Source organism: Arachis hypogaea, chromosome 7, assembly GCF_003086295.3.
Source record: "Arachis hypogaea cultivar Tifrunner chromosome 7, arahy.Tifrunner.gnm2.J5K5, whole genome shotgun sequence".
NCBI classification, from domain to species: Eukaryota; Viridiplantae; Streptophyta; class Magnoliopsida; order Fabales; family Fabaceae; genus Arachis; species Arachis hypogaea.
In genome coordinates this window covers 77,381,656-77,408,117 of record NC_092042.1, presented here as the reverse complement: position 1 = coordinate 77,408,117, position 26,462 = coordinate 77,381,656, and the positions used below count along the sequence as shown (strand labels likewise).

General features: G+C 39.3%; 2 protein-coding genes across 2 annotated transcripts; both read right to left on the bottom strand.

Moving 5' to 3' along the window:
- Nucleotides 1–5,931: 5,931 nt before the first annotated feature.
- Nucleotides 5,932–6,636, bottom strand: LOC140174414 (uncharacterized). The gene has a single exon (XM_072198866.1). The coding sequence runs from the start codon at nt 6,634–6,636 to the stop codon at nt 5,932–5,934; it is 705 nt and encodes a 234-aa protein (XP_072054967.1).
- Nucleotides 6,637–15,571: 8,935 nt separating this feature from the next.
- LOC112701640 (receptor-like protein 9a) lies at nt 15,572–21,029 on the bottom strand. Its single transcript, XM_072199705.1, has 3 exons — nt 20,199–21,029; nt 18,785–18,940; nt 15,572–17,713 (listed from the first exon to the last, which is right to left on the bottom strand). Exons 1-3 carry the CDS (start codon nt 20,614–20,616, stop codon nt 15,804–15,806), a joined length of 2,484 nt encoding a protein of 827 aa, XP_072055806.1. The 5' UTR covers nt 20,617–21,029; the 3' UTR covers nt 15,572–15,803.
- Nucleotides 21,030–26,462: the final 5,433 nt, after the last annotated feature.

Sequence of the window (26,462 nt, the reverse complement as noted above, 5' to 3'; positions counted from 1 at the left end):
AACATCTTAATCGAGGATTTTTTTCATTTATAAAATAAAATAATTAATTATTTTTTCAGAAAAGATTTTCCAGCTTTATTTTCAAGAATACGATTTGTCCTACCTGTCGGTTGCTGGACTGTTCGGGTAAGGATGAGGGGGAGGCGTTTTGATCGTTGTGGCCGTGCGAGCGTTGGTGAACCGAGCTGTCAAGGTACCGATGTGTGAAGGAGGAGAAGGGGGGTGTCACCTGCAAAGACACTCCGACGCCCTAGTCAGTGAGTGTACGGGTGAGTATAAGGTCTAGTATGTGGCGTACCTTGGGGGAGGATAGGACCCTTCCCTTATATACCATGTCAGGTGTGGGTCCCAGGAGGGCAGAGCCCACCTTCCTCGAAGCTTCCTTGTACAGCTGTGGTGGCCAGCTGTCCCGGAAGGATGTGCGGGTCGGATATGGGTGTGCGATCCAACTGTTAAAGTCGGGTGGTGACCGGGTCGGGTAGGCCCAAGTTCTTTCTTGGGCCAGGCCGTAACAGTGCCCCCGACGCGTGAGCAACAGTCGTGTGGGCTGTTGGTGACGCGACATTTCTGACCTCATTCGTTGTCGCCAATTCGGCCGTCCGTGGAGGGGACGTGCCTCCTGCGCGCATGCCTGTTTGTTGCTGGGGCGATCCGTTACCACCTCATTTCTCGTGCAGAGCATTAAATGCTCATAATGGGTTTAAAACCCTTTGTGCAAAGACCAATATGCCCCTCGACTTTCGCGCTCCTTTTGGTGGTGGTTTTAAAACTGTTCTGCAACGCCTTTGGTGGTCATTTGGCGTTTGTCCATCCATTGTTGATTCTGCCACCTCCATCTTTCTCTGCTCTCAAGTTCCAGGGCGTCTTTACAGTCTTCCTTTTGGTTCTTTGCTACTAGTGTAGGTAATTGTGCTTTTTTATGTCCTCTTTCTCTGTTTTTGTGCATGCCGTTTATTTAGCCTTGCATGATGGTCGATTTTAGGCCCTAGGTAGGGGGGTTTGCCTCCTAGTGTAGCTTTTGTTTGGGTCTTGTCTTTTTTATCCAAATTTAGCGTTAGTTACCGAATAGAGCTTCTGCATTCACTCCGAGTAGCCGACACTGACTGGATGGTCCCCCCGTGTAGGTATGGCACGCATCGCCTCCCGGGCTTCCCTTTCTCCTGCGGCGTACGACCCCTACGCCTGGGTTGTATCCAATTTAAAGGACTCCCCTAATCAAATGGGCGAGGAAGAGCTCACCGAGTTCCGTCAACACGAGTACCTCTGCGGCGGAACCGACGAGGAGGCCAACTACGACGTTTTTGTGCCGGCTCCTAACGGCGTTTATACGAGATCAACTTTCGGTCTCCTCGGGTTGCCGACTGGATTTGGTTCTATAAATCCATGTTTACTCAGGTGGGGGTTCGTATTCCTTTCTCCGCCTTCCAGATGGCGCTTCTGGGCCGGGTTTCCGTGGCACCATCACAGTTGCATCCGAACAGTTAGGCTTCGATCCGCTGTTTCGAGATGGTATGTGAATATCTCGAGCTGCCGGTGCCTATGGATGTTTTCCTTTTCTTTTTCAACCTTACAAACCCTTCAAAGGAAGGGAAACATAAAAAGGGGTTCATGTCCTTCCGGTCTGCCCAAGGTCGGAGGATTTTCGGCTTATTCGAGGACTCCTACCACGGGTTTAAGGATAAGTATTTCAAGGTCCGCCCCGTCAAAGGCCGTCATCCTTTTTGGTTGTCGTTAGAAGGGGCACGCCTCATCCCGACTTATTGGAGCTTCGGGGCGGGGTCCAATGCCTTCATCAAAGTATCTTACAAGGGTATGTCTGCGGTGGATAGGAAGATTGCCGATGTGTTACTAGCTGTTTTTGGGAAGAATCACGTGAATCCTCACCTCCTCATGGGAGACTGGGAAGTCGGTCAGAACTATATTTGTGAGAAGTTTTAACTTGCTTTGCCTTTAGTTTCTTGCTTTTCCCTATATTTCATCGCGACTAAACAATTTTCTTTTCCTGTTGCAGTGGGAATGTCTGCCGAGATAATGGTCTCCCTAACTTGTTCCAAACCTTTCTATGTGCGAGTGATGATGAGGCGGCTAACCAGAAGTCGACCGCTCCTCCAGAGGAAAAGAGCAAAGCTACTTCCGAGCAAGGGGCTGTGGCCGATGAAGTAGGTACCTCGGCCCAGGCTGCCATAGCTCAAAGTGAGAAAGAAGTGCGTGTTTCCCCCTTCCGCGAAGTGGTCGGTACTGGGGGTTCGACGTCTGACCCGGTGGCCGATGATGAGGTGGAGGAGGTGCGCAGCCTCAAGAGGAAGAGGAGGATGTCCAGTAGTCCCGAGGGGGTTCTTACTGTGATGGAGAAAAATTTTGACGCCGGGAATTTTATAGATTCTCAGCTGATTCCTGGCACTGAAGAGCACTTTCATGAGTCATCTCTTGCTAGGCAAGCGAGGTGGATGTATCGTACCCTCTTGCGCAGCGCAGTGATAGCTCGGAAAGCCGAGTTCGAGGTGTCTGGGATGGAATCTCTTCGCAAGAGGTTGGAGTCTGCTGGAAAGGCCAATAATGAGCTCAAACGCGAAGTTGAAACTCTCCGGGAGCAGCTGACCCAATCTAATGAGAAGCTTGACGCTGCCAAGAAGAAAGCATCTGCTGCCGAGAAGAAGGCCTCTACTGCTGAGAAGAAATTGGAAGAGTCGGACGCCACGGTTTCCCGTCTTGTTGAGTGGGAGATGACTTTAGAGAGTTAGGTTGGTGTGGCCCAAGGGCGGGTGGCCGCGTTGGAGAAGGAAAAGCAAGCTGTCGAAGCTGAGCTCGCAGCGTTGAAGACAAAGTATAAAGACGTCGTCAAGCAGGGGAAGGGCGCGATCCTGGCAACCGAGGAGGCCCTTAAAGCTCAGGTCAAAATTGTTGCTCCTGATTTCGACATGTCGGCAATTGGAGTCTTCAAGGTGATCAAGGACGGCAAGATTGTTGACGTTCCTAAAAAATGAATCCTCTTGTTCTGTATGAAACTTTTGGTTGGCCGTTTTGTTTTGGCTTTGGTGAACAGTTATTTTATTGGGTTGTTTGCCCGTTTTATCATAATTAATACTTTTTTATTCGTCTGGTTGTGTTGTCATTCATATTCACCATTATTGGTTTGTAGTTGCCATTCGTTTTACCGTATTGGTGTATTCTGGCTAAGCCGGTTGAGCCAGGTCGTGGCTTTTTAGTGTAGCCGTTTGCTATTGTGGTAATTGATGGGCTTCCGGGGTGATCAGTCCCGGAGCCGCACATCGTTGTCGAGTTGTGAGGAATTCGCTTGCGTAGTGGGTTGTCTAGAAAAAGCAAACAAAACAAAAGAAACAAAATTTTGCACAAGTATATCTTATTCAGTAATTGCATAAGAGGCCCATAGACCATAACGAAAAGTACAATTCCATGAATTAAATACTTAGCTCGATTGGTCGGCATGTCGCCTCATGTGCTAGGAGTAGAATCTTCTCAAGTTGTTCGCGTTCCACGTTCTTGGGACTTCTTTGCCATCGAGCCTTTCTAACTTGAAAGCGCCTTTACCCATTTGACTCTATAGGGACCTTCCCAGTTTGCCGCCAGCTTGCCCACTCCCGGGGTCGATAAGCCGATGTCGTTACGCCTTAGGACGAGATCGTTTGGTTCAAACTCTCTTTTGAGCACTTTGGTGTTATAGCGTAGGGCCATTCTTTGCTTCAGCGCTGTTCGCGGACTCCACCTGTCCGTTTGTTTGGGGGTGCTCTACTGAGGAGAACTTCTGTCTTATACCCAGGCCGGTGAGGAACTCCGTGAACTTCTTGTCGGTAAACTGTGTGCCGTTGTCCGAGATAACGGTCTCCGGGATCCCGAACCGCGTTATCATCTGTCTCCACATGAATTTTCTGCAATTGGATGAGGATATGCTGGCCAACGGCTCGTCCTCTATCCATTTGGTGTAGTAGTCAATGGCGACTATGAGGTACTTGACTTGTCCAGGACCAACTGGGAAGGGCCCCAAGAGATCGACTCCCCATTGTGAGAATGGTCGGAAAGACGTTAACAGGCTTAGCTCGGAGGCCGGTGCCCTGTGGAAATTGGTGTTCTCTTGACACTTGGCGCATTTTCTGACGAATTCTTTAGAGTCTGCCATCATTGATGGCCAATAGTACCCAGCTCGGATTAACTTTCTTGCTAAGGCTTTGCCCCCTATGTGATGTCCATAGCAACCTTCATGGACTTCCCTGAGGACGTAGTTCGTCTAGTCGGGGTGCAGGCATTTCAGTAGGGGCTGGTTGAGTCCTTTCTTGAATAGCTGTCCCTGGATGATCACGTACTTGGCCGCTTCCCTTCTCAGTTTCGTGGCATCCTTTTTGTCGTCGGGAAGTTTGCCGTTTTCTAAGAAGCTGGTGATGGGGTCCAGCCATGAGAGGCCTAGCCTTGATAGGTGCAGAGTGACCGTCGGCTCCCTCATCATACCTTGGATGAGAGATCGGTTACCTTCTCCCAGTTTGGTGCTGGCCAGTTTCGATAGGAGATCTGCCCGTGTGTTCCTTTCTCTGGGCACGTGGTGGATCGTGACCTCTTCAAACTTTTGGCTCAAATCCTTGACTTTTTCCAAGTACTTATGTAATAATGAGTCTCTGGCTTGGTAGCTCCCGTTTACTTGGGAGGTGACGACTTGTGAATCGCTGCATATTTCCAACCTCGTTGCTCCGACTTCCATTGCTAGGGCTAAGCCCCCTATGAGGGCTTCATATTCTGCTTGGTTGTTCGAGACGGGAAATTCAAACCTGATCGACTGCTCGTATACGACCCCAGCTGGGCTTTCCAGAATGATCCCGGCGCCCCCGGACGTCTGGTTGGAGGCTCCGTCCACGTGGAGCTTCCACCGTGCGCTCGTTTCTTCGGTTGGATCTCCCGTTACCTCTACTAGAAAATCTGCCATCGCTTGTGCCTTGATTGCTTGCCGGGGTTCGTATCGTATGTCATATTGGGAAAGTTCAATGGACCAAGTCATCATCCTTCCCGCCAAATCGGGTTTTTGAAGTACTTGTCGGATTCCTTGGTCCGTTCTTATGACAACCTGGTAACCTTGGAAGTATTGTTTTAACCTTCGTGAAGAGGTCAAGAGTGCCAGAGCTAGCTTTTCCAGTTTGCTGTACCTTAGTTCTGCCCCTTGCAGGGCTCTGCTCACAAAATAGACTGGTTGTTGAGCCCTCCCATCTTCTCGTACTAGAACCGTGGCCAGGGCTTCTTCTGTTATGGCGAGGTATAGATATAATGGCTCCCCGGCCTTTGGCTTTCCGAGCACAGGGGGTGCCGCCAGGATTTCCTTGAAGTGTCTAAAGGTTTCCTTGCATGCGGGCGTCCATTCGAATGCTATCCCTTTCTTCATGAGGTTAAAGAAGGGCAGGGCCTTTGTTGCCGAAGCTTCGAGAAAATGGGATAACGAGGTCAGTCGTCCTGCCAATCTCTGGACGTCCTTGATACAACCCGGGCTCTTCATTTGGAGTATCGCTTGGCATTTCTCCGGGTTAGCTTCTACCCCTCTTTGGGTTATCATGAATCCTAGGAACTTTCCAGCTTCCATGGCGAAGGCACATTTGAGGGGATTGAGCCTCATGCCGTGTTGTCGGAGAGACACGAATACATTTGCCAGGTCATTCAGGAGGTCGTCGGGTCGCGTTGTTTTCGCGAGGATGTCGTCTACATAGACTTCCACTGTCTTGCCTATGAGGTCGTGGAATATCTTGTTCATCAGCCTTTGGTATGTTGCCCCTGCGTTTTTTAGGCCGAATGGCATCACCTTATAACAGAAGGTTCCCCCCGGCGTTATAAACGCTGTTTTGTCCTCGTCGGGACGGTGCATCGGTATCTGATTGTAGCCGGAGTAGGCGTCCATGAAGCTCAGATAACGGTAGCCCGCCGCAGCGTCGACGAGTGCGTCTATGTTAGGGAGGGGAAACAATCTTTAGGGCATGCCTTGTTAAGGTCGGAGTAGTCTACGCACATTCTCCATTTGCCGCTGTGCTTCTTTACTAAAACTACATTTGAGAGCCATGTCGAGTAGTCTAGTTCTCGTATGAAACCTGCTTCTAGGAGGCTGGCCGTCTGCCTGGCCACCTCCTCTGCCCTCTCCCACGACATCTTTCTCCTCCGTTGGGCTACTGGGCGCGCTTCCGACTTGACGGTCAGGTGGTGTGACATAATTTCGGGGTCTATGCCCGGCATGTCGGCCGGTGTCCAGGCAAACAAATCCCCATTGGCCCTGATCATTTCTACCAAGGGCTCCTTCAATTCATGTAGGAGATTCCTGTTGACGAACGTGAATTTTTCCTCCGTGACGCCGACCATGAACTTTTCCAGGTCCCCCTCTGGTTCCGGTCTGGGTTTGTCATCTACCCTGGTGTCTAGGTCAGCTAGGAACACCCCTGACGCCTCTTTGGATTTCTTCCTTAGGGAGAGGCTGGCGTTGTCGCAAGCGACTGTCGTCTCAAGTTCTCCTCTTATGGACCCTATAGATCCGTCATCGGTAACAAACTTCATGACTAGTAGCTTTGTGTTGATTATCGCTTCAACATCGTTAATCGTCTTCCTTCCCAAGATGTTGTTGTAGGCGGTGGAATCTCGGAGGACCACGAACTCGGCCATCGCCGATCTTCGGCCTTGAGCCTATCCCACTGAGACCGGCAGGGATATTACTCCATCAGGTTTGATGAAGTGGTCGCCCAACCCAATGACCCCGTGCTGGTGAGTCGACAGGTCGGCGTCCCTTAGCCCCAGTGCGTCAAACACGTTGCGGAACATAATGTTCGAGTCTACCCCCGTGTCGACAAGGATTCGTTTGACAAGACCGGTTCCGACTCTGGCCGTGATGACCATGGGTGGGTTTTCAGGGGCCTCGTCGAACCATTGGTCTTTGGGGCCGAAAGGGATGGAAGGGGCTTCTTAGAGCTTCGCACCAGCGAGGAGGAGACCGTCAAGACCTTAGCATCTTTCTTGTGCGCCGATCGCGACCTTGGCGCGGTGTTTTTGGCTGTCACTACGTTTATCACGGTGAGGCCGTGATCTCTGTCTTCTGGCTCTTGTCGCTGCTTTGCCGACCGGGTTTTGCCTTCTTCATCTTGGTCGCGATGACGCCTCCTTGGCTCCCTTATAAGATGGGAGAATTCTGTTAGTTTACCCTCCCTTATCGCTTGTTCTAGTGCATCTTTCATGTCAAAACAGTCCTGTGTTTGGTGACCATAGCCCTTGTGATAGTCACAATAGAAGTTCTTGTTTCCCCCCGTACGGTCCTTGAGTGGTCGGGGCTTCGACATGATTTCTTTCTCGGCAATTTGCTGATAAACTTCCATGATGGGAAGAGTGAGCGGAGTGTAGTTGGTGAATTTTCCAACCCGGGGGAATGGCCTGGGTGCCTTGCTCAACGCTCCTTCCCTGGCTTGTTCTTTTTGTCTTTCTCCATTACCTTGTTGCCTAGGTTGGTTGTAGCCGGAGTGCTGTTTATTGGCAGCCACGACTTGGCTGACCTCCTCGTCATTTATGTACTCCTTGGCTACCGTTTGGATCTCGTGCTTCGTCCAAACTGGTTTCGTGGTAAGGTGCTTTCGAAAGTCCTCGTTGAGGAGGCCGTTCGTCAGACAAAGGCTGGCCACCGAATCGGTTAGGCCGTCAATTTCCAAGCATTCGTTGTTGAACCGGTCCAGGTATTTTCTGGTCGGCTCTCCTGGTCTCTGGGTTATCCTCAGAAGGTTGATCGGGTGCTTTGCCTTTGCTATTCGTGTTGTGAATTGGACCCCTGCGGGAGGCCGTTAAACCATCTGATCGCGGATTCTGCCAGGGTCACCGGGAAGGCTCAGGATCTCACCTCGTCCCCTACTCCCTCCAGATTCATCCTAGCTTCGAAGGCTGTGAGGTGTTCCAGAGGGTCTTGGGTTCCATCGTACCTCATGTCCGTTGGTTTGTCGAAGTGCTTCGGCAACCAAACTTCGAGGATGGATCGATGGAATGGGGTGGCGCCCATTATCACGAGTCGCCGTGTCCTCTCGGACCCCTCTTCCCCATCTTCGCGATCTCGTCCCGTGTAGCACGTTTCCTTGCCTCGGGAGTAGATGATTGTGTCATTTCGTCTTCTCGGGATAGGTGACTCTTCTCGAGTGCTCTCTGCTTCCGTTCGGATGCAGAGGCGTGTCGTAGACGACTTCGGTGGAAATCTCTCTCTCGGCTTTCAGGAGATGGAGAGTAGCTAGGATCGGTGGTTCGTCGGTCATGCTCCTGGTCGGCCAGCTGCCGTTCCAGGTTCTGGACCCTGTGGCATAGCTCCTGCATTATTCTGGCGCTGTCGCCGCCAGTTCCTCCGAAGGGTCGCGTCCTTGTATGTGGTTCAGTGTGTTGTCGGGGGTACCTTCGCCGTCCTCTTGGCGAGGCGACGGAGGCTGCCCCCTCTGCACCGGCTCCTCGGCCTTGGTCTCTGGCACCCGGCATGACGTCTATTTAGGCATCCCCACAGACGGCGCCAATGTCCTACTTGTCGGTTGCTGGACTGTTCGGGTAAGGATGAGTGGGAGGCGCCTTGATCGTTGTGGCCGTGTGAGCGTTGGTGAACCAAGCTGTCGAGGTACCGATGTGTGAAGGAGCAGAAGGGGGGTGTCACCAGCAAAGACACTCCGACGCCCTAGTCAGTGAGTGTACGGGTGAGTATAAGGTGTAGTATGTGACGTACCTTGGGGGAGGGTAGGACCCTTCCCTTATATACCATGTCAGGTGTGGGTCCCAGGAGGGTAGAGCCTACCTTCCTCGAAGCTTCCTTGTACAGCTGTGGTTGCCAGCTGTCCCGAAAGGATGTGCGGGTCGGATATGGGTGCGCGATCCGACCGTTAAGGTCGGGTGGTGACCGGGTCGGGTAGGCCCAAGTTCTTTCTTGGGCCAGGCCATAACATGATTTTTTTGGGAATTAGAGCAAGTTCGCTGAACCCCCCGCCGAACTCTATGATGAGTTCAGAAATAAAAGCAGGCCTATTGGAGAGAAACATCAAGTAGTAACAATTTCTCTGTTTACTTTTTTCCTCACTATTAATATTGTCGCTACGATGTCAGGAAATCCGTTGTTATCTATTCATTACGATATTGAAATAGTGTATGATGAAGAAGGTTCAATTGTCTTTAGATCGGGCCAACCGATAATTACCTATATGACACCGGAAGTCAACAGTTTAACAGCTTTGAAGAATGTGATATTACATTCCGTCGGACAGCAAGAATCTAAAAGGGTGAAAAAAATTTACTACAGATATCCGACCGAGTTAGATGGCAGTTTGTTTTATAAAAGGTATATTACAGTTGTGTTGTCTTTGTCTCTGTTACTAGTATATTTATCAGACCATCATTGTGAGGGATATTTCTATTGTTTTGAATTAGGTACCGCTTACGCGACGACGAGGACGTACGGCTTATAAGGTCGTGACACAACCGATGGACCAATATTCATCGGTTGGAACTATACTTTTTTCTTGTTGACTTTGGTGACCGAGGATCATCTGCAGATACTATTGATGATAGTCCAACGAGTGGAGTTGTTAGACAAACTATCAAAAGGACAATGGTGGATCTAAATATGCCACCCGAGGGTAGTCAGGAGGGGTCTAATGTTGAAGTTCGTAACGTTGACTTAATAGATGAAGGGATTGAAAGTCATGATGGTTCTGCTATCAGAGATCCGATGATGGAGTAGTATGAAGTGAACCCCGATGATGGAGACGATGCTGACGAAAAACCACTTGAAATCCCTGATGATGTTGAGGAGGAAGAGGAGATGAACTACTATGGTGACATAAAGATTGCTCTAACACAGACTGTCATTTCTTGACCATATGACCAGCCAGATCATTTCACAAGGTTGAATCTCGATGCAATGACTTCGGATTGGTCGTTTACCCAAGGAGGTCCTAAAGACGACCCAAGCAACGAGTTTGAGGTTGGACAACAATTTGGGAACAAAGAAGAAGTCATGTTGGCAGTTAAGCAGTAAAGCATAAGGAGGGCTGCAGAGTACAAAATAGTAGAGAGTGACCATTGGAGGTACAATGCACGATGTATCCAGTTCGGACCAGGTTGTAATTGGTGCATACTCATATCATATCGCTGAAAGCAAGAAAGGTGGGAGGTTAGGAGATACACTGGTTCTCATACTTGCATGCAAACTTCGATGGGGTAAAGTCATCGTAGGTTGGATTCGAAAGTGATTGCACAACACATTTTCATGATGGTGAAGGCCGATCCAACAATCAGCATCAGGGTTCTACAAGGAGGCGTGGAGAATTACTTTGGTTACAAGGCGTCGTACAGAAAAGTTTGGCTTGCAAAACAGAGAGTCATTGCTAGAATATATGGTGATTGGGAGGAGTCATACAACGAGCTTCCTCAGTGGTTATTCGTTATGCAGATGTACTTGCCAGGTAAGATTTATTTCTGGTTTAGTTATTCGCTATTAAATAATTCATCCGTGTACAAAAAGCCGACTAATGTATGTCCATTTAGGTACTTAGGTGCAATTAATGACACAGTCCTGGCCTGCCTTCACCGACATTGTGATGTTTCATCGGGTCTTTTGGACGTTTTCACCGTATGTTGAGGCCTTCAAGCATTGCAAGCCACTTATCTCCATTGATGGCACCCACCTATATGGTAAATATGGTGGAACTTTGTTGATGGCCATAGCGTAAGACAACAATGCAAACATTTTGCCATTGCATTTGCAATTGTGGAGGGTGAGACAAAGGAGGCGTGGTCGTTCTTTCTTTCGTACTTACGGGCGTATATTACACCACAACCAGGGCTGTTATTGATTTCAGACAGACACAAGTCCATTGATGGAGCACTGAATGCCGAAGGGAGTTTATGGAAACCGCCTCATGCCTTCCAAGCGTTTTGTACAAGACACATTGCAGCCAACTTCATGACCCACTTTAGGAACAAATACTTGAAGAAGGTTCTTATTAATGCAGTGTACTCGAAGTCGCATCGTGAGTTTGCCCATTATTATGGCCGTCTGAGGGGCGAAAACGTAGCTATTACAAACTGGCTTGAAGAAATGCCACTGTCACAGTAGGTACAGTATGCTGATGAGGATCGTCAATTTAATTATATGACGACCAATATCTCTGAGTGCATTAATGCTATCATGAAGGGTTCCCACAATTTACCAATCATGGCTCTTGTTAAGTCAAGTTATTTTCGTTTGGGTGAACTTTTTGCAAGGAAGGGTTCAGAGGCACTGGCCCAACTTCAGGTCGGTGCCGAATTCTCACAGACATTGATGAAGGCCATAGAATTCAACTCGAAGCACGTGAACACTATGAATGTTTACCAGTTTGATTGATCGAGGACGAACTTCACGGTTGAAGAGTTAGCGGCAGTTCCGGGATCCAGGCAACAGAATTATCAGGTGTTGCTTGATGAGCACAAGTGTGATTGAGGGTATTTTCAGGCTCTTCGTATTCTTTGTCGTCACGTGCCTGCAGCTTGCTTTCATGCAAGACTTGATTGGAAGCTGTTTGTTCATTTTGTGTACCGCATGGAGTCGGTCTTCAATGTTTACAAATCAGAGTTTCGACCGATAGGACACGAGGATGACTAGCCATAGTATGAAGGTCTATATGATGATATATCAGCAGACGATGGTAGGCCCGAGCATCCTACATCTCATGCCAGCCACAAAACAGCTGCGGGAACCACTCGCCGCGATCGAATTTCCCATCCAACTTGTGCATGTCGTCAATGTTCAATGGCCTAGTGGGAATGTGCTGCAGGCCACCGAACTGACGTACTACACGGTCCACCTGATGCCACTCGACGATAGCGAAGCAAAGCAGTGGACATACAACCACCGCCGAGGCATCCGCCTCTGCTATCGCCGGTGGAACATGCCCAACCAGTTGCGGGTCAGCATATAGGGTCCACTCAACCTGTTCACGAAACACAGATGCACGACGAAATTCAGATAATTATATGCAACAGGCTGAAAAGTAACCTAAACATTAATTTCTTAAAATTAAACATTATTCACTTACATTCAGCATCCCAATCCCGTTCAGCGTATGCCTGTACTGCCTCAGCCTGCTCTCGCATGTGGCATTGTCTGGCCGGTACTAAACCCACCTACACAACCAACAACAATAATATTTTATCCTTTATTATTAATAAACAACTTAATAATGATATGAATAACATTGGTATGTTTTTGTAATACCTCTCGACCAGCGGAAAGCGACGAGCATCAAAGCCATTGGGCCGCACTAACGGAATATGGTGGTAGGCCCAAGAAAGCATCAAGCTGACGTATCCTCCCAAGTTACGCTGACCATGCTCCATGACCCGACACATCTGGCGGTACAGCCATGCCAGCACAGTCGAACCCCACGACAACCGGCCACACGCATCAAGGTCCTCCAGCAGGGAAAGCCACCTGATATGCACCCGAGAGTCAGATGCATCTGGGAAGAGGATACCCCTATCAACTGCATGATGTATCCTCTCGTGTACCTCATCAGGCGCTCCTTTGTGGCATCTTGCTCCAGCTCTCCACAAACCGTGTTGTGGAACCAAGTGAGCTTCATAGTCCACTTTGTCTGTGACTGTCTGTCCTCTCGGCCTGGAACAACACCCAGAATCTGCTCACATAGCTCCACAATGGTCCGTCCTTGATGATGCTGTTCCCACCCACCTATGTACCCACTCACAGGATCACCGTCAATCCTGAGTCCTAACTGATAAGCCACGTCCTGCAGGGTGATGGTTATCTCCCTGCACGATAGATGAAATGTATGGGACTCAGGCCTCCACCTCTCTATCAACGCCGAGGCAAGCGACCAGTCGTGCTCGAACTCGACCATATAGGCGACGTACTCAAACCCGGCACGTCTCAGATATGGCCTAATCTGCTCCAGCGGCCGTGTCATCAAATTCTGTTTGGTGTGCAAGATCCAAGGCGCTTACCAAACGAAAAAAATTAATTTCATAAGAAAAGGTACCGTGAAGAATTATAATAGCAAGTTTACTTTTAATTCAATACAATAAAATAAAAAGAAAAATTTAAAAAATCATACCACTCGATCAAGCCTCCTAGCAATGTGCTCAGCATGATCCAATCTATACATCTCATGCTCATAATCCAATAACTGCTGCTCCATCGAAATACAATCTAGTAAAACAAAATCACCCTAGATTACTAAAAAAATAAACTAACTGAAAAATAACTTATAATCGTACTAGTTTTAAGTTTACCTTATTTAACTGACGTCGTCATGTAACTAATTAATTTATAACTAACTGAACTCTAAATTTTATTGCTCAAGTATCATTCTTATTTAAGTTAACCTAATTATTATTCCACTGATTACCGTCTAATCCACAACGTAAGCTAATAACTCTGACTAAATTAACTAATAAGATACTTTCTTATATTCATTAACATGTTTATAGCCAATAAACAGTAGTTATACTAAAAAACGGTAACATAAAATAATCTACCTAACATAACAACACTTAAAAGTACGTCTAACTAACTAACTAACATACATGTAAACAGTAAATCTATTATTCTAACCAACAAATAATCTATACCTAACAATTTCATCTAACATGTAAACAGTAAATCAAATAATTCTAATTAAATAAAAAAAAGATTTTTAGTTACTAACCTGGAATTGAGAAAATCGCCCACGCTAAATTTTACGGATATTAAAGAGACAGAAAGGAGTAATAGAGAAAAAATTTAAAAGGAAGAATAGAACAGAAAAGGGACAAACCAAAATAGTCCCACCAATTTATATAATATGCCGAACTCATCATAGAGTTCGCCGGGAGTGCAGTGAACTTGCTCTAATTAAAAAAAAAAACTGTATTCTTGAAAATAAAGTTAAAAAATCTTTTCTAAAAAAATAATTAATTATTTTATTTTATAAATAAAAAAAATCCTCTTGACGAGATAGGTAATTATAATAACTAATGTAATTAAATATCTCCTTTCATTTGTTTTTAGGTAATTATAATAACTAATGTAATTAACTAAATATCTCCTTTCATTTGTTTTCACTTTTCAAAGAGAATAAGTATGTATGTATAATTATCCAATTTAAATCGGTCTCTAAAAATTTTAAAAGCGGTTATTTTAATTTTAAAAAAAAAATTAATACATAGATCAATTTCTAATATTTATCCTTATCAGACATATCAGTTTTCTTTTTATTTTATTTTTATTATATACCAACCTCTATTATTATTATTATCTTAGTTTTGTGTATGCAGAGGATGACACTAATATATTAATATATTTTTTTGTTAAAACGAGTAAGGTGATTAATGATACTTTAAAATTTAAATTAAAATATTTTTTTTAATACAAACATATTTTTTAAAATAGAACATCTTTAATTATATTAAATACAAAAATATCAAATAGTTTTAATTTTAAATTTTTTGTAGAATAATCTCTAATAATTTTATTGAATATTATTATTATTATTATTATTATTATTATTAAATATAAAAATATCAAATAATTTCTTTTGGCACTAATATGAGTAATTACTCTGCCGAAAAATGAAATGAAAATATCAAAAATATTTTTGTATATTAATTTTTTTTAGACTAAAATGTCCGGTTTTTAAAATTTTTTGAGACTCATTATTTGAGTAATTACTCTAATATATATATATATATATATATATATATATATATATATATATATATATATATATATATATATATATATATAAAGTATCGTTAATTTATTTACAGTTTAAAAATAATGATTGTAAGATAACAGTGAACATAAGATTAATTAAGAGTCTAAAATTTAGACAGCAAAAAATTAAGAGGGTACATTCTTCAACCAAATCAAGTACCTCAATTCTATTTATATACACTGATAAATTAATATGTACTGTTAATCTTTTCTTAATTTATATTATTATTAATATATAAAATAATAATTAAGAATAAATATTGTTTTAGTATCTGTGGTTTGGGATGAAAATGGAATTCGTTTTTAATGGTTTTTTTTAAATTGTCTTTAATATTAAAATTATTTTTAAAATCATCTTTTTATTCCCAAACCATTATTTTCAGACAAATTGCTCCCTATTAGCAATGTTATTTGACGGTGAACTGGGTGCACTAGTGACGTTTGGATGAGATTTGGGGAGTGAGAGTCGAGGGAGAGTGTTTTTTTAAGTTTTATTTTGTAGGGACAATTTGAGTCGAATATTTGAAAAGGATAATTTTAATATTAAATTTAACGTTAAACACAATTTTAAAAATAAAAACGTTAAAGAAGATTTTAATTTTCATCTTAAATTATAAAGACCAAAATAGTACTTATTACTAACAATTAATGTGAGATGAACCAAGATAATAAAATTTTAGACAAAATACGAAAGAGAGATAAAAAAGACAAATCCTAAGTATGAATTTCTTTTATATATACACTTCTTTGAATAAAAATAACTAAAAAGTCGAAATTTAGATTTTTTACACACTCAAATAAATTAAAATAAAAATAATACAGGATATATATTAGAATAAATCATTACATAAACATTTTTTATTATTTTACTTGACTGACGTGATTACAAAAATAGAAGCCAAACAAGGTCTGTTCCTCCTAAATGAAGTTACAACCAGAAAGGTTTCTTATTACTAACTGGCATATATATACCAAACATACTAGAGCAATTTTTTTCAAAAGTTTCTAGTAGAATAAATCATGAAGAAATGCACCAAAAACATTTAAGGTAACACTTTGGCAAATCAAGCAATGCTTACTCCTGTAAGGGATTAATCCAACGGATTGCCATAAATACTAAGATCACTGTGACATAGGATGCAGCAGTTGCATCTTTCTTTCCATCATCTATTGGAGTTATTGGAATGTGTTTATTATCATTATCCCAATAGAGATATGGATTTCCTTGGTAGCTGCTATTATCAAAGGTTTCAAATTGATTCTCATTAGGTACTCTACCTGATAGATTGTTGTATGACACATTGAAATGCGATAAACTGGTCAACTCTGACAACTGAATAGGGATTTGTCCACTCAAGTGGTTATTTGAAAGATCCAAACTCTCCATGCTTTGCATCTTGTGAAAGCTCTCTGGAATTAGCCCACTCAAACGGTTGTGAGATAAATTGAGTGCAATAAGGCCACTTAGATCTCCTAATTGATGAGGAATCTCCCCTGTCAATCGATTAGATGATAAATCTAATAATGAGATTAATTCGACTATATTACCATGAAATAAAAGGGGACGACCTTTAAATGTCACTTGTACATATGTATACCCCGCATACATGGCAAAGCCAAACATATCGTATTCTGAATTCAATGGAATTAGGCTTATGAAATCAATATTTGGGAAATTCAAAAATTGCATACGCCCAGCAAATCTGAGATTTTCTAAGCAAGAAGGAATGGACCCAGTCAAACTATTTTCTGAAAGGTCCAAAACCTGGAGATTTCTCAATTCACATATCTGGCTAGAGAGATTACCCTGTAGCTGATTCTTTCCCAGTAAAAGTAATGTCAATGACTCAGAATCATAGATGCTCTCTGGAATAGTTCCCATAAAGTTGTTGTCACTTAAATCAATGGCCAACAAGCGGCGACTATTCAATAATCCTTCAGGTATTGCGCCAGTAAGACGATTTCCAAACAAGTGAATTATTTTTGCCGAGGACATGTTCAAGCAAGAGGGCAATGCACCAGAGAAGTTATTTTGAGACAAATCTAGGAAAATAAAGTCATGTTGGCATTTTTCTTGTGTTACTATCGAACCTTCAAAGTTGTTCCTTGACGCACTCAAGGTATAAAGCCCGGGTTTTGCAATACAACTTAAAAGTGTCCCATTCAACTGGTTTTCTTCTATAAACAGATGTAACAACGAGGTGCATCCAATAACAATGTTCTCAGGCATGCTCCCAGAGATGCTATTGTTTCCCAGATTCAACACTGTCAAGTTAGACATCTCTCCAATCGAGGCCGGAATATGACCATCAAACATATTGCTTGAGACATCCAGATATTCTAGGTTTGGGAAGAAGAATCCTATGTTATTGGGGAGCTTTCCTTGGATATGGTTGCTTGATATGTCCAACACATGTAGTTGATCCATGCCATGTAAAATTGGACCACAGGGAAGTTTTATATTCCCAGTGAAGAAGTTACCATTCAGATACAGTGCTTTTAGTTTTGTGTAGTTCACAAGCATCCAATTAGGAAATTCACCAACCAGGTTGTTCTTTGATAGATCAAGAAATTTTAATCTATTCTGGGATGAAAGGAAAGAAGGTGTTCTGTATGTAGGTGAGTTGATTTTACAAGAGAAAAGGTTTAGCTGTTCCAACTGAAATGATGCATTCCAAGCAGGGTGTTCTGTTTGCACCTGAAAAGTCCTGGAATCCATATCTCCAAGTTGTAACACCTTAAGCTTTGTAAGGTTGGCCAAGATATTTAACGAGAATACACCTTCAAATTTGTTGCCATAAAGGGAAAGATGCTCCAGCGATACAAGACTAGCAATCAGAGTTGTTGAAATCTTCCCGCTTAAGGAGTTATCTGAGAAATCCAGAGTCCGAAGTGATGACATATTACTAAGACATATATCCAAAGTTCCTTCGAAATCATTGCCACCCAAATCCAGCACTTCAAGTTGCTTCAATCTACATATTCCTTCGTTTAAAAGTTGCAGTGTTTAACATTATTAGAACACACTTGCAACTCAAAGCTACATTAATCATCACAATGTATATAGTGAATTTTACCCAACTCACTCTTAAATAAAGAATAAGTTTTTTTTTTTTTTTTAACTGAAATAAAGAGTAAGTTATTCCTATGACATGTTTAATAACTATTAGATAAAATAAATTATGTCATCATAGTTAATATTAACTTTTAATTTAACGTGAGTATTGACAACTAAACTAATTAAATATAGTAAAACTTGTATTGTAAATTATAAGAGTTAGAAAAGAGATCTTATTTTATAATTTTTTATTTTTTTTTTAAATTATACGTATATATTAATTAGATCTAACAATACAAAAGTAAAAGATTAAAATACGAAAAAGAAAGACCAGAAGATCGAATCACAAATTTAAAATAAAAAAAAAGTAGATAGAGTGTTAATTGAGTAAGGGTGAATTATGTAGTTGTTAATGGAGTTGATATAAAAATTGTGTAATTTTGTAGATATGAAGTTCAAGTGATTTTATATATTATAATTAATTAGTTTGGTTGTCAAAACTCAAGTTAAATTAAGAGCTAATATTAATCATCTTAATGACATAATTTATTTTATACAATAACCATTAAATTTATCATAAAAGATAATTTACTCTATTTAAAAGAAAATTGTATAGAATTTATATATATATATATATATGCAATTATAGTATTTTATTAAAATAAAAATAATATTTTTTATTATTTATTAATATTTTTTAATTTAAAAATAAAATTAAAAATATTATTAAAATATAAAAAATATCATTTAAATTTTAATAAAAAATAATATTACATATTTAAAATTTTTTATTAATTAAATCTAATTAAATTAGTCTAATATGTCACCTATATATCCTAACATTTCAGTACATTATTTTGTTAATTACTAGTTTTCTACTGTAGACATGTGGAGAATGCAGGATTAACTGAATAGATTTTATATGATCATAACCATATTATTCCAATAACTTAGAATGTAAATAATAAAAAAAAAAAAATCTACACCTAGATTCATACCTTTGCTAGGAAAGAGTCCAACAAAATTATTAGCGGCAAAAATTAAATTCTTGAGGGACGTGAGACCAAACAAGAACTCTAGTACACCCTCGTTTAAGTTATTGTGGCTGAGATCAAACGTCTCCAGTGTTTCCAAAGTTGAGGTGCTTCTATTATCTTCAAAAGTTTAATCAAAACGTTATTTCGTCATCAATGAATGAACAACAATAATACAATATGAATTATAAAAAGGTTTAATTCATATATATTTAAAGTGTAAAGAATTATAATAGGATCCCGCTACCGAGACAATGAACTATTTGTACAATGTGTACAATGGGCTATTGAGTTATAAAATGAACATTCTCTATACTATTTAGAATAACCATCCGAGTAAAGGGATACTAAACATCTTTTCGAAAAATTAAACTAATTTTGGGGTTCACCAAAAATCAAACTCTTGACCTTTCGGATCTAGCGCTTTAATACCATATCATGATACCACTCATCCCAAAAGCTTCAGCTAACGAGAAAATGTAATACTAATGATTATATTTCTAATACTGCATAAACCTCTATTATACACATTGTATAAATATTTCATTGGCTCCTCATACTTTCCCATTATAATATTATTATCTAATAATTAAGTGTTTGCACTAATACAACTTTTGAAGTGTTAAGTAGTCAAAATAGTCCAGAAAAAAGATATGAGAGAAAATCAATTCGGTCTTCAAAAGAAGAAGTCTCAAATTAATTACTAAATGATATAATTATAAATTAAATTATTTTGTTTATTCGTTAGATAATATATATATATATATATATATATATATATATATATATATATATATATTATGTCACAAAATAAATGATTGTCGTGAAATGTAACTTACTAAACAGGTGACATTTTATAAATTTAATAAAATCAAATTTGTTATAGAAGGTATATGAGTAAGTCTAAAGTTGAAAAAAAATAAATCAAATTAATCGTTAAACAAATTTCTCTCTTTTTTTATATAATCTTAAAATTTTAATATTTTTTAGTCCTTTTAATTTTAATCACATTTATTATTTCATCTTGTGATGCAAAAATCTCTTTTACATAAAATATTAAAAAATATATTATTAAATTTATATTTTTTTTATGTCTCAAATTTAAATGGGTAATTTTGTCTAAGTTCTAAATATTTGTCTATAGAAATGGAAGTTTTTTTTTTCATTTTCTAATGATCTTTTTACTAAAAAGATTTATACAAACAAAAAAAAATATACAAGAGAATTTTTTTTTTTAATTAAACTGCCTTCTTTTAAACTAGAACAAAAGCATCAAAAAATTAAAGAAAAAGTCATCCTCCTAGCTATGCGAGTTTGTCCAATGAAGAAGAGCACAAAGAAAGAAAGAAATAGAATATTATTTTAGATGAGAGTGTACCTGGGTTCCAAATGAAGTCTCCAAAACAATTAAAGGACAAATTAAGGGTTCTCAATTCTTTAAAGGGTAGAAACAAGGAACTGTTTAAGCTTGGAGAACCATAACAATCAAATACTCCATAATGGTTCGGCATAGAACCATCTTTATACAAACCATGGAGAGAGAGATCGGTGACATGGTTTGAAGAGGGATCACAAGTGACGCGCTCCCATTCGCAGCAATTGCTGTTGGGTTCATCAACCCAAGAAGGCAGCAAAGAATCATCCGAATAAGAAGCCTTAAATTCAAGCAGCGATCTCTTCTCTTCTGGAAAGCACCCACTGCTGCTACCAAATATTTGAATCATCATCAATACTGTTGCTCCCATCAACGTCACCCATGGCTTCTTCCAACGACACTCCATATCCTCAAAATGCATGGAATTGTGGTATTAGTGTCTCTGTGTTGTTTTCTTTTTATAAGAAAAAAGTAAATATTAAGCTGTAGATTCAATTGCGCTTAGTGTTGGACAAAAGTTTTGAGCTACCATTGCACAACTAATCTTATAACCAACCTTCAATTAGAAAAAAATATTTAAAATTTAAATTTAACAAAAAATTTACTTTTTAATAATAAGTTTTATATGAACTTATTTAACAACGTATTATAGTATTGGTTGAAATTAATTACTATACTATTAGTTCCTAGTTTTACTCATATAATTTTCGCATTATTTATTGTTATTCAGAATTATTTAAAAAGTCATTAGCCCGCTACAGACGCTTCTATGGCCCGAGTCAAGTCAATTTGGCAAACTCTAGTCTTCAAGTTAACACTCTTTGATCGTTCCCCTTTCCTGGTAATTTCGATTATCTATTATATCAATTTGTGACTGATAACAACTTATTAATTTGGCGGAGAGTGCTCGGCGGTAGAAGAAAATTAAGTTTGGATGCAGTTGACTACATATTCTCCTAGTCAACATATATAGTAGTACAAAGGCACGCATGCATTTTGTTCGCTATCTTTTTGGAAATTTCTAAATTTCATATTTTATTGATAAATGATTTCTAGTGTTAGAAACAAGAGACTAAACTGGAGAAAGGATTTGTATATTATTGAGTGTATTCAAGTTGTCTACTCAAGTTGTCTGAAATGATACAATATGAAAGGGTATTTATAGGTACTAAGAGAATCGTAATAATAAAGACGTAATCTCCTATAATAAATATTCAGATATACTAAATAATATTAATTGATTCTAATTGATCCTAATTATATTCTAACATCCCCTCAAACTCAAGTGACAACTTGAGTTTGAAAACTGCATAAACTGATAAAACAGGTACAAAAGGAATTGCCGGAAGGAAGTACAGATGGGACTGCCGCTTGTCTGAAGGAAGCGCAGATGTAACTGCCGCTAGTCTGAAGGAAGCGCAGATGGAACTGCTGCTTGTCTGAAGGAAGCGCAGATGGAACTGTCACTATCTGAAGGAAGTACAAACGGAACTGCCGGAAAAAAACGTAGACGAAACTGCCACAAGGAAACACAGACAAAATGCAGACGAAACTGCCACGAGAAATTGCAGACAAAACTGCCACAAGAAAACACAGATGAAATTGCCACGAGAGAATGCAGACAGAATTGCCACCAGAGAACGCAGACGAAACTGTCATGAGAAAACGCAGACTTAATTGCCACAAGAGAACACAAACGAAATTGTCACGAGAGAACGCAAACGGAACTGCCACGAGAGAACGCAGACGGAACTGCCGAAAGAGAGCGAAAACTATATGATTTCTTCATGAGAATAGGTAAATAGCGGATGACAATAGTGTTTGATCATTTGACTCAAAAAAATACAAGACAGAAAAAACAGACTAGTCGGGGTGGTAAAAAAGCATACAAAAGGAAAAGAAGAATGTCATAGAAAAAAATGCAAAAATTACGGTAATTTCACCGCAATGAAAACAATTACCTCTTCAAGGAGGATACCATCACTGATACCATGTTAGAAACAAGAGACTAAACTCGAGGAAAGGATTTTTGCATTATTGAGTGTATTCAAGTTGTCTATTTAAGTTGTCTACTCAAGTTGTCTACTCAAATTGTTTGGAATGATACAATATGAAAGGGTATTTATAGGTACTAAGAGAATCGTAATAATAAAAACGTAATCTCTTATAATAAATATTCAGAATCAACTTTTCATTTCAGTGTTTGGTTGATATTTATATTATCAGGAATATTTTATTAGTTGTCTAAAATGCCCCTAGCAATTTAATTTCAAAACACTCCTATGGTTAAAGTGATATTTTCCATCAATTAAAATACATCAATACCTATTATAAATTTTTCTTAGCCATAAACAAAAGAAAAGAAAACAAAATCTACCGTATATAAAGAGGATTCGGAGATTTTTTTTGTATTTTATTATAATTATGTTAGATGTATATTAAAATCAGTTATCAAAAAAGAATATATATTAAATTTTTAAAATATATTAAAATAAATTAAATTATAAATGTATTTATATATAAATATATGATAGCTGATTTTAATATGTAAATAATATTTTGATTTTATTATTCTTATCATTTGAATGTCTATCAAGCCACCAGTTGATAAAGATTCCTCCTATATTATATTAGAGAAAAAAATCGAAATCAATAGAAAGATTAATAAAAAACAGAGAAAAAAAATGAAAAACACCACAAAATACAATAAAAGAGAGCAAATGAAACATGCTGTGAGAACAAGAGACAGGAGGAGAGAGGTTATCTCGCGAGAAAATAGAGCGAAGAATATAAGCGAAAAAATTATTAGAATTATTAAGATAATAATAGGTTTAAATAAGAATAAACTATTATTTTTGTTCACGTCAGAAAGTTAATAAATTTATACCAAAAAACGAAAATAATTTTGTTTTAGTGGACAAAATGATTTAAATTCTAAAAATTAATCGAAAATTTCTTAACTATATCCCTCTTCCTAACCCGATTTATCTTATCCAAAATTTCTAATCTTTTCTACTATCACTGTCCAAATCCTTTCCCATCCACCAATTCTTATCCCAGCTACCACAGCTGCTAGGTACCACTACCGTCATCTTACTTGATAGAAAAAAAGAAGGAGACGACTTAGTTCTTGTATGCAGTTATGAGCCAGATCTTCCAGTTGTGGTTGAGAAGGCGAAGAAGATGATGAAGAATTTGAATTCACATGCATAGGCCCTAGAAACCCTTCAGCCATCCCAAGCCTAGTTAAATCCTCTTCCTTAGCAAAGTATTCCTTCGTTGTAATATATCACCTGCATTTCTTGCATAAATAGCTTTTTCAAATCCCTTATTTATGAGTTCTCAGTAATATTTCCATGAGACCTCTACAGTCTTGCTATTGTTAGTATTGGCAGAGGGATTCCTTCGCACTTGCTTAACATCTTTTTCTGGGTATCTTTAATTTTTGATTCACTTGAATTTTCTCTTACAACTTGCTTAAATTGAGTCAACGAATCGTCTTCCCTCACCTCTAGTGTTGAAAAATAATATACTGTCAATAACGTTGCTTATTTTGCATCGATTTACAAGAACCACAACACTTGAACTAGCCGGCGGTGGTGTTGGCAGTGGAGATGGTAGGAGCTGGGATGAGGAAAAAGTGTAGGGGATTATATATTCAGTAAAAATAAAGTGAATAATTTTATATCATTAGATATAATCTAACACCATTAAAATTATTAGTGATGATTAATTGATAATTATAAATAAAAAAATTTACTGACTATCTCCTACAAATGATAGTAGTAAAATGGGATAAGAGAAGTTAAGAAGATAATTTAAAAATTTTAGATAATTTTTTAAAATTTAGATTATTTTACAATTAAAATTTATTTTTTGTTGGTACAAAATTATTTTTATTCTTTTTAAATAAAGTTATTAACATTCTAAATATTTACGGATAAAAAAATAATTTATCCTAAATATAAAAGTAAAACAGATCATTTATTTTTAATAAAATATTCTAGTAGAATGAAATTGAAAATTTTGCAAATTTATCTCCCACATAAGAATGGAAAAGAAATTATTGAGAATAAAATTAGAAGAATGTAACATTGTTTTTCTATTTTTTTATTATTTTTAAAAATATTAGCTTAAAAATATAATTCTAGACCAAATGCATTTTTAGAATTTTTTTTGGTTATTTTTTAATTTGGAAGACTAAAGATTAATTTTCGTAGATTGGAGTTTCATTATTTAAAAATTTATTATTGGCTAATATATTATTGGACGCAAAAAACGAATTTAAATTCTTAACAATTATTTAGGCAAATTAGTAAACAAACTATCTCATCAACTCACTAAATAATTAAATGCAATTTTAGAATTGATTTTATGAAATTGAGCACATATAAATAAGTTTTTTATTTTATTTATCACTCAAATCATAGAACATTTCTCTTGTTTTATTTAATACCCTCAGATTTATAAGTAAAAGGAACTAAAAGATCAATAGAGAGTGAAAAAAGTGGGCTGATTTTTTTTATATGATTTATTGGTGTGAGTTATGTTGTATTATGATCATTACGGGTAAATTACACTGTTATGACGGCGTTGATTTTGGAATGTTGGGGGGGGGGGGAAGAAATCGGATCCACCGATTTCAAGCAAATAGAGGAATGAACACAAATTGGTGGGTCCGATTTGTGTGAGGTTGATTTGCTTGAAATCGGACCCACCGATTTCTAGGTAGCCAATTTTCTAAACAAAGAGGGCAGTAATCAGACCCACCGATTTCTAGTGCCCGGAAATTTTTTTTAATTCGGGAGTGCACCGGTTGGACCCAGTGATTTGTGATGTGCACAAATTTCGATATGAACGCAGTCGGTCCCTCCGATTTGCCTGTAAGTGCATACATAAAATGAAAAAATATCACAGAAGTCCCATTCATTTCTTCGTAGCCGTCCCAGCTGTTCTTCCTCCTCTTCTCTCATTTTTCTTTCTCCCTCATTGTTGTAGAATAAATTTTAGGGATATTGAGATTAGTTAGGTACATATACTGTTATGGATGATAGAGTTGTGTTGAAGATTTATTATTACGGGCAGATTTTATTGCAAACATATGAGGGGGTTCAATTTGTATGTGAGAATCCATTAGATATTGTTATTCCGTTCACATTATCATTTGAGGAATTGAAAGGGGTGATTTGTGAGAAGATAGATTCTCAAATATTTAGGAGAGTATCGTGTATTTTGTACAGGTATCCGTTATCTGTGTTTGGTGGGTTCGTTCAATTTCAGACCAAGTACGTGACGGATGAAGCGAGTATGCATGAAATGTTTTCAATGTATATGGAAAATCGCCACCGAATATCGTGCATCGAGTTGTATATTGAGTTTGAGCAATCCGAAGTAGACCGTAACATTGAATTGGAAGATTGTAATAGTGAAAGCGAGGATGAATTTGAAAGTAACTATGAGATCGTTGGTCCAGGTGAAGATGAAGATGAAACTGGCGGTGCTATGAATGCAAATATGGCAGAAGTTGCAAATGCACTAGCAAACCCGCATCCGTTTCAGGAGCCTTCTTTCATGCGGTCGTTCGTTGGATTTGGAGGCTATGCACGCACCGGAGTTTCCGCAATATATGAATGCAGGTGCATAAAGCTAGATAGACATGTGAAACTCTGATGTAGCTGATAAATAAGTCAGATGCGTAATATATGTGGATAGTCATTTGTGACCATAGCATTTGATTTTTTTATTAATTGGTAGGTCTTTATTATGAATTATATTTAGTTGTTCTTTGCGTAGATAGAGTAGCGAAAAAAAAGACTATTATGATCTTATATAGTTCTAGTGTGTTTATTAATTGAGTTGTAGTAAGTAATTTATTACTGAGTACTAATAAAGGATTTATTTCTTTTGATGTATGCAGCCCTTCCTGTTGTGGCGGATGGTGAGTTCACAGTGGGATGGAATTCAGTTCAAGGGAGGCAGTAATCAAGGCAATGAAAGATTATACCATCCGAAGAGGTGTAGACTATCGGGTATATGAGTCGGAACCCACAACATTCTATGCCAAATGCACAAAATATAGCAATGGTTGTGACTGGTTGATCAGGGTAACCAAAATGCAGAAGAAGTACTGTTGGGAGATAAGGAGGTACAATGGAAGTCACAAGGTCAACTATTTCTTAAGACCATTCGAAGCTGGATTCCAAGACAGTTGCAGAAGCAATTAAGCCGTTGGTAGAAGTTGACCCATCTATAAAGGTGAAATCAATC

Bases quoted from the DNA above. Each gene is read 5' to 3' on its own strand.
- LOC140174414 (XM_072198866.1), bottom strand. From the start codon at position 6,636: ATGGCCGAGTTCGTGGTCCTCCGAGATTCCACCGCCTACAACAACATC.
- LOC112701640 (XM_072199705.1), bottom strand. From the start codon at position 20,616: ATGCATTTTGAGGATATGGAGTGTCGTTGGAAGAAGCCATGGGTGACG. The intron at 18,941-20,198 runs GTACACTCTCAT...AAACTTTTGAAG, and splicing joins AGACTTCATTTGGAACCCAG to ATAATAGAAGCACCTCAACT. The intron at 17,714-18,784 runs GTATGAATCTAG...TTTTAAACGAAG, and splicing joins TGGACTCTTTCCTAGCAAAG to GAATATGTAGATTGAAGCAA.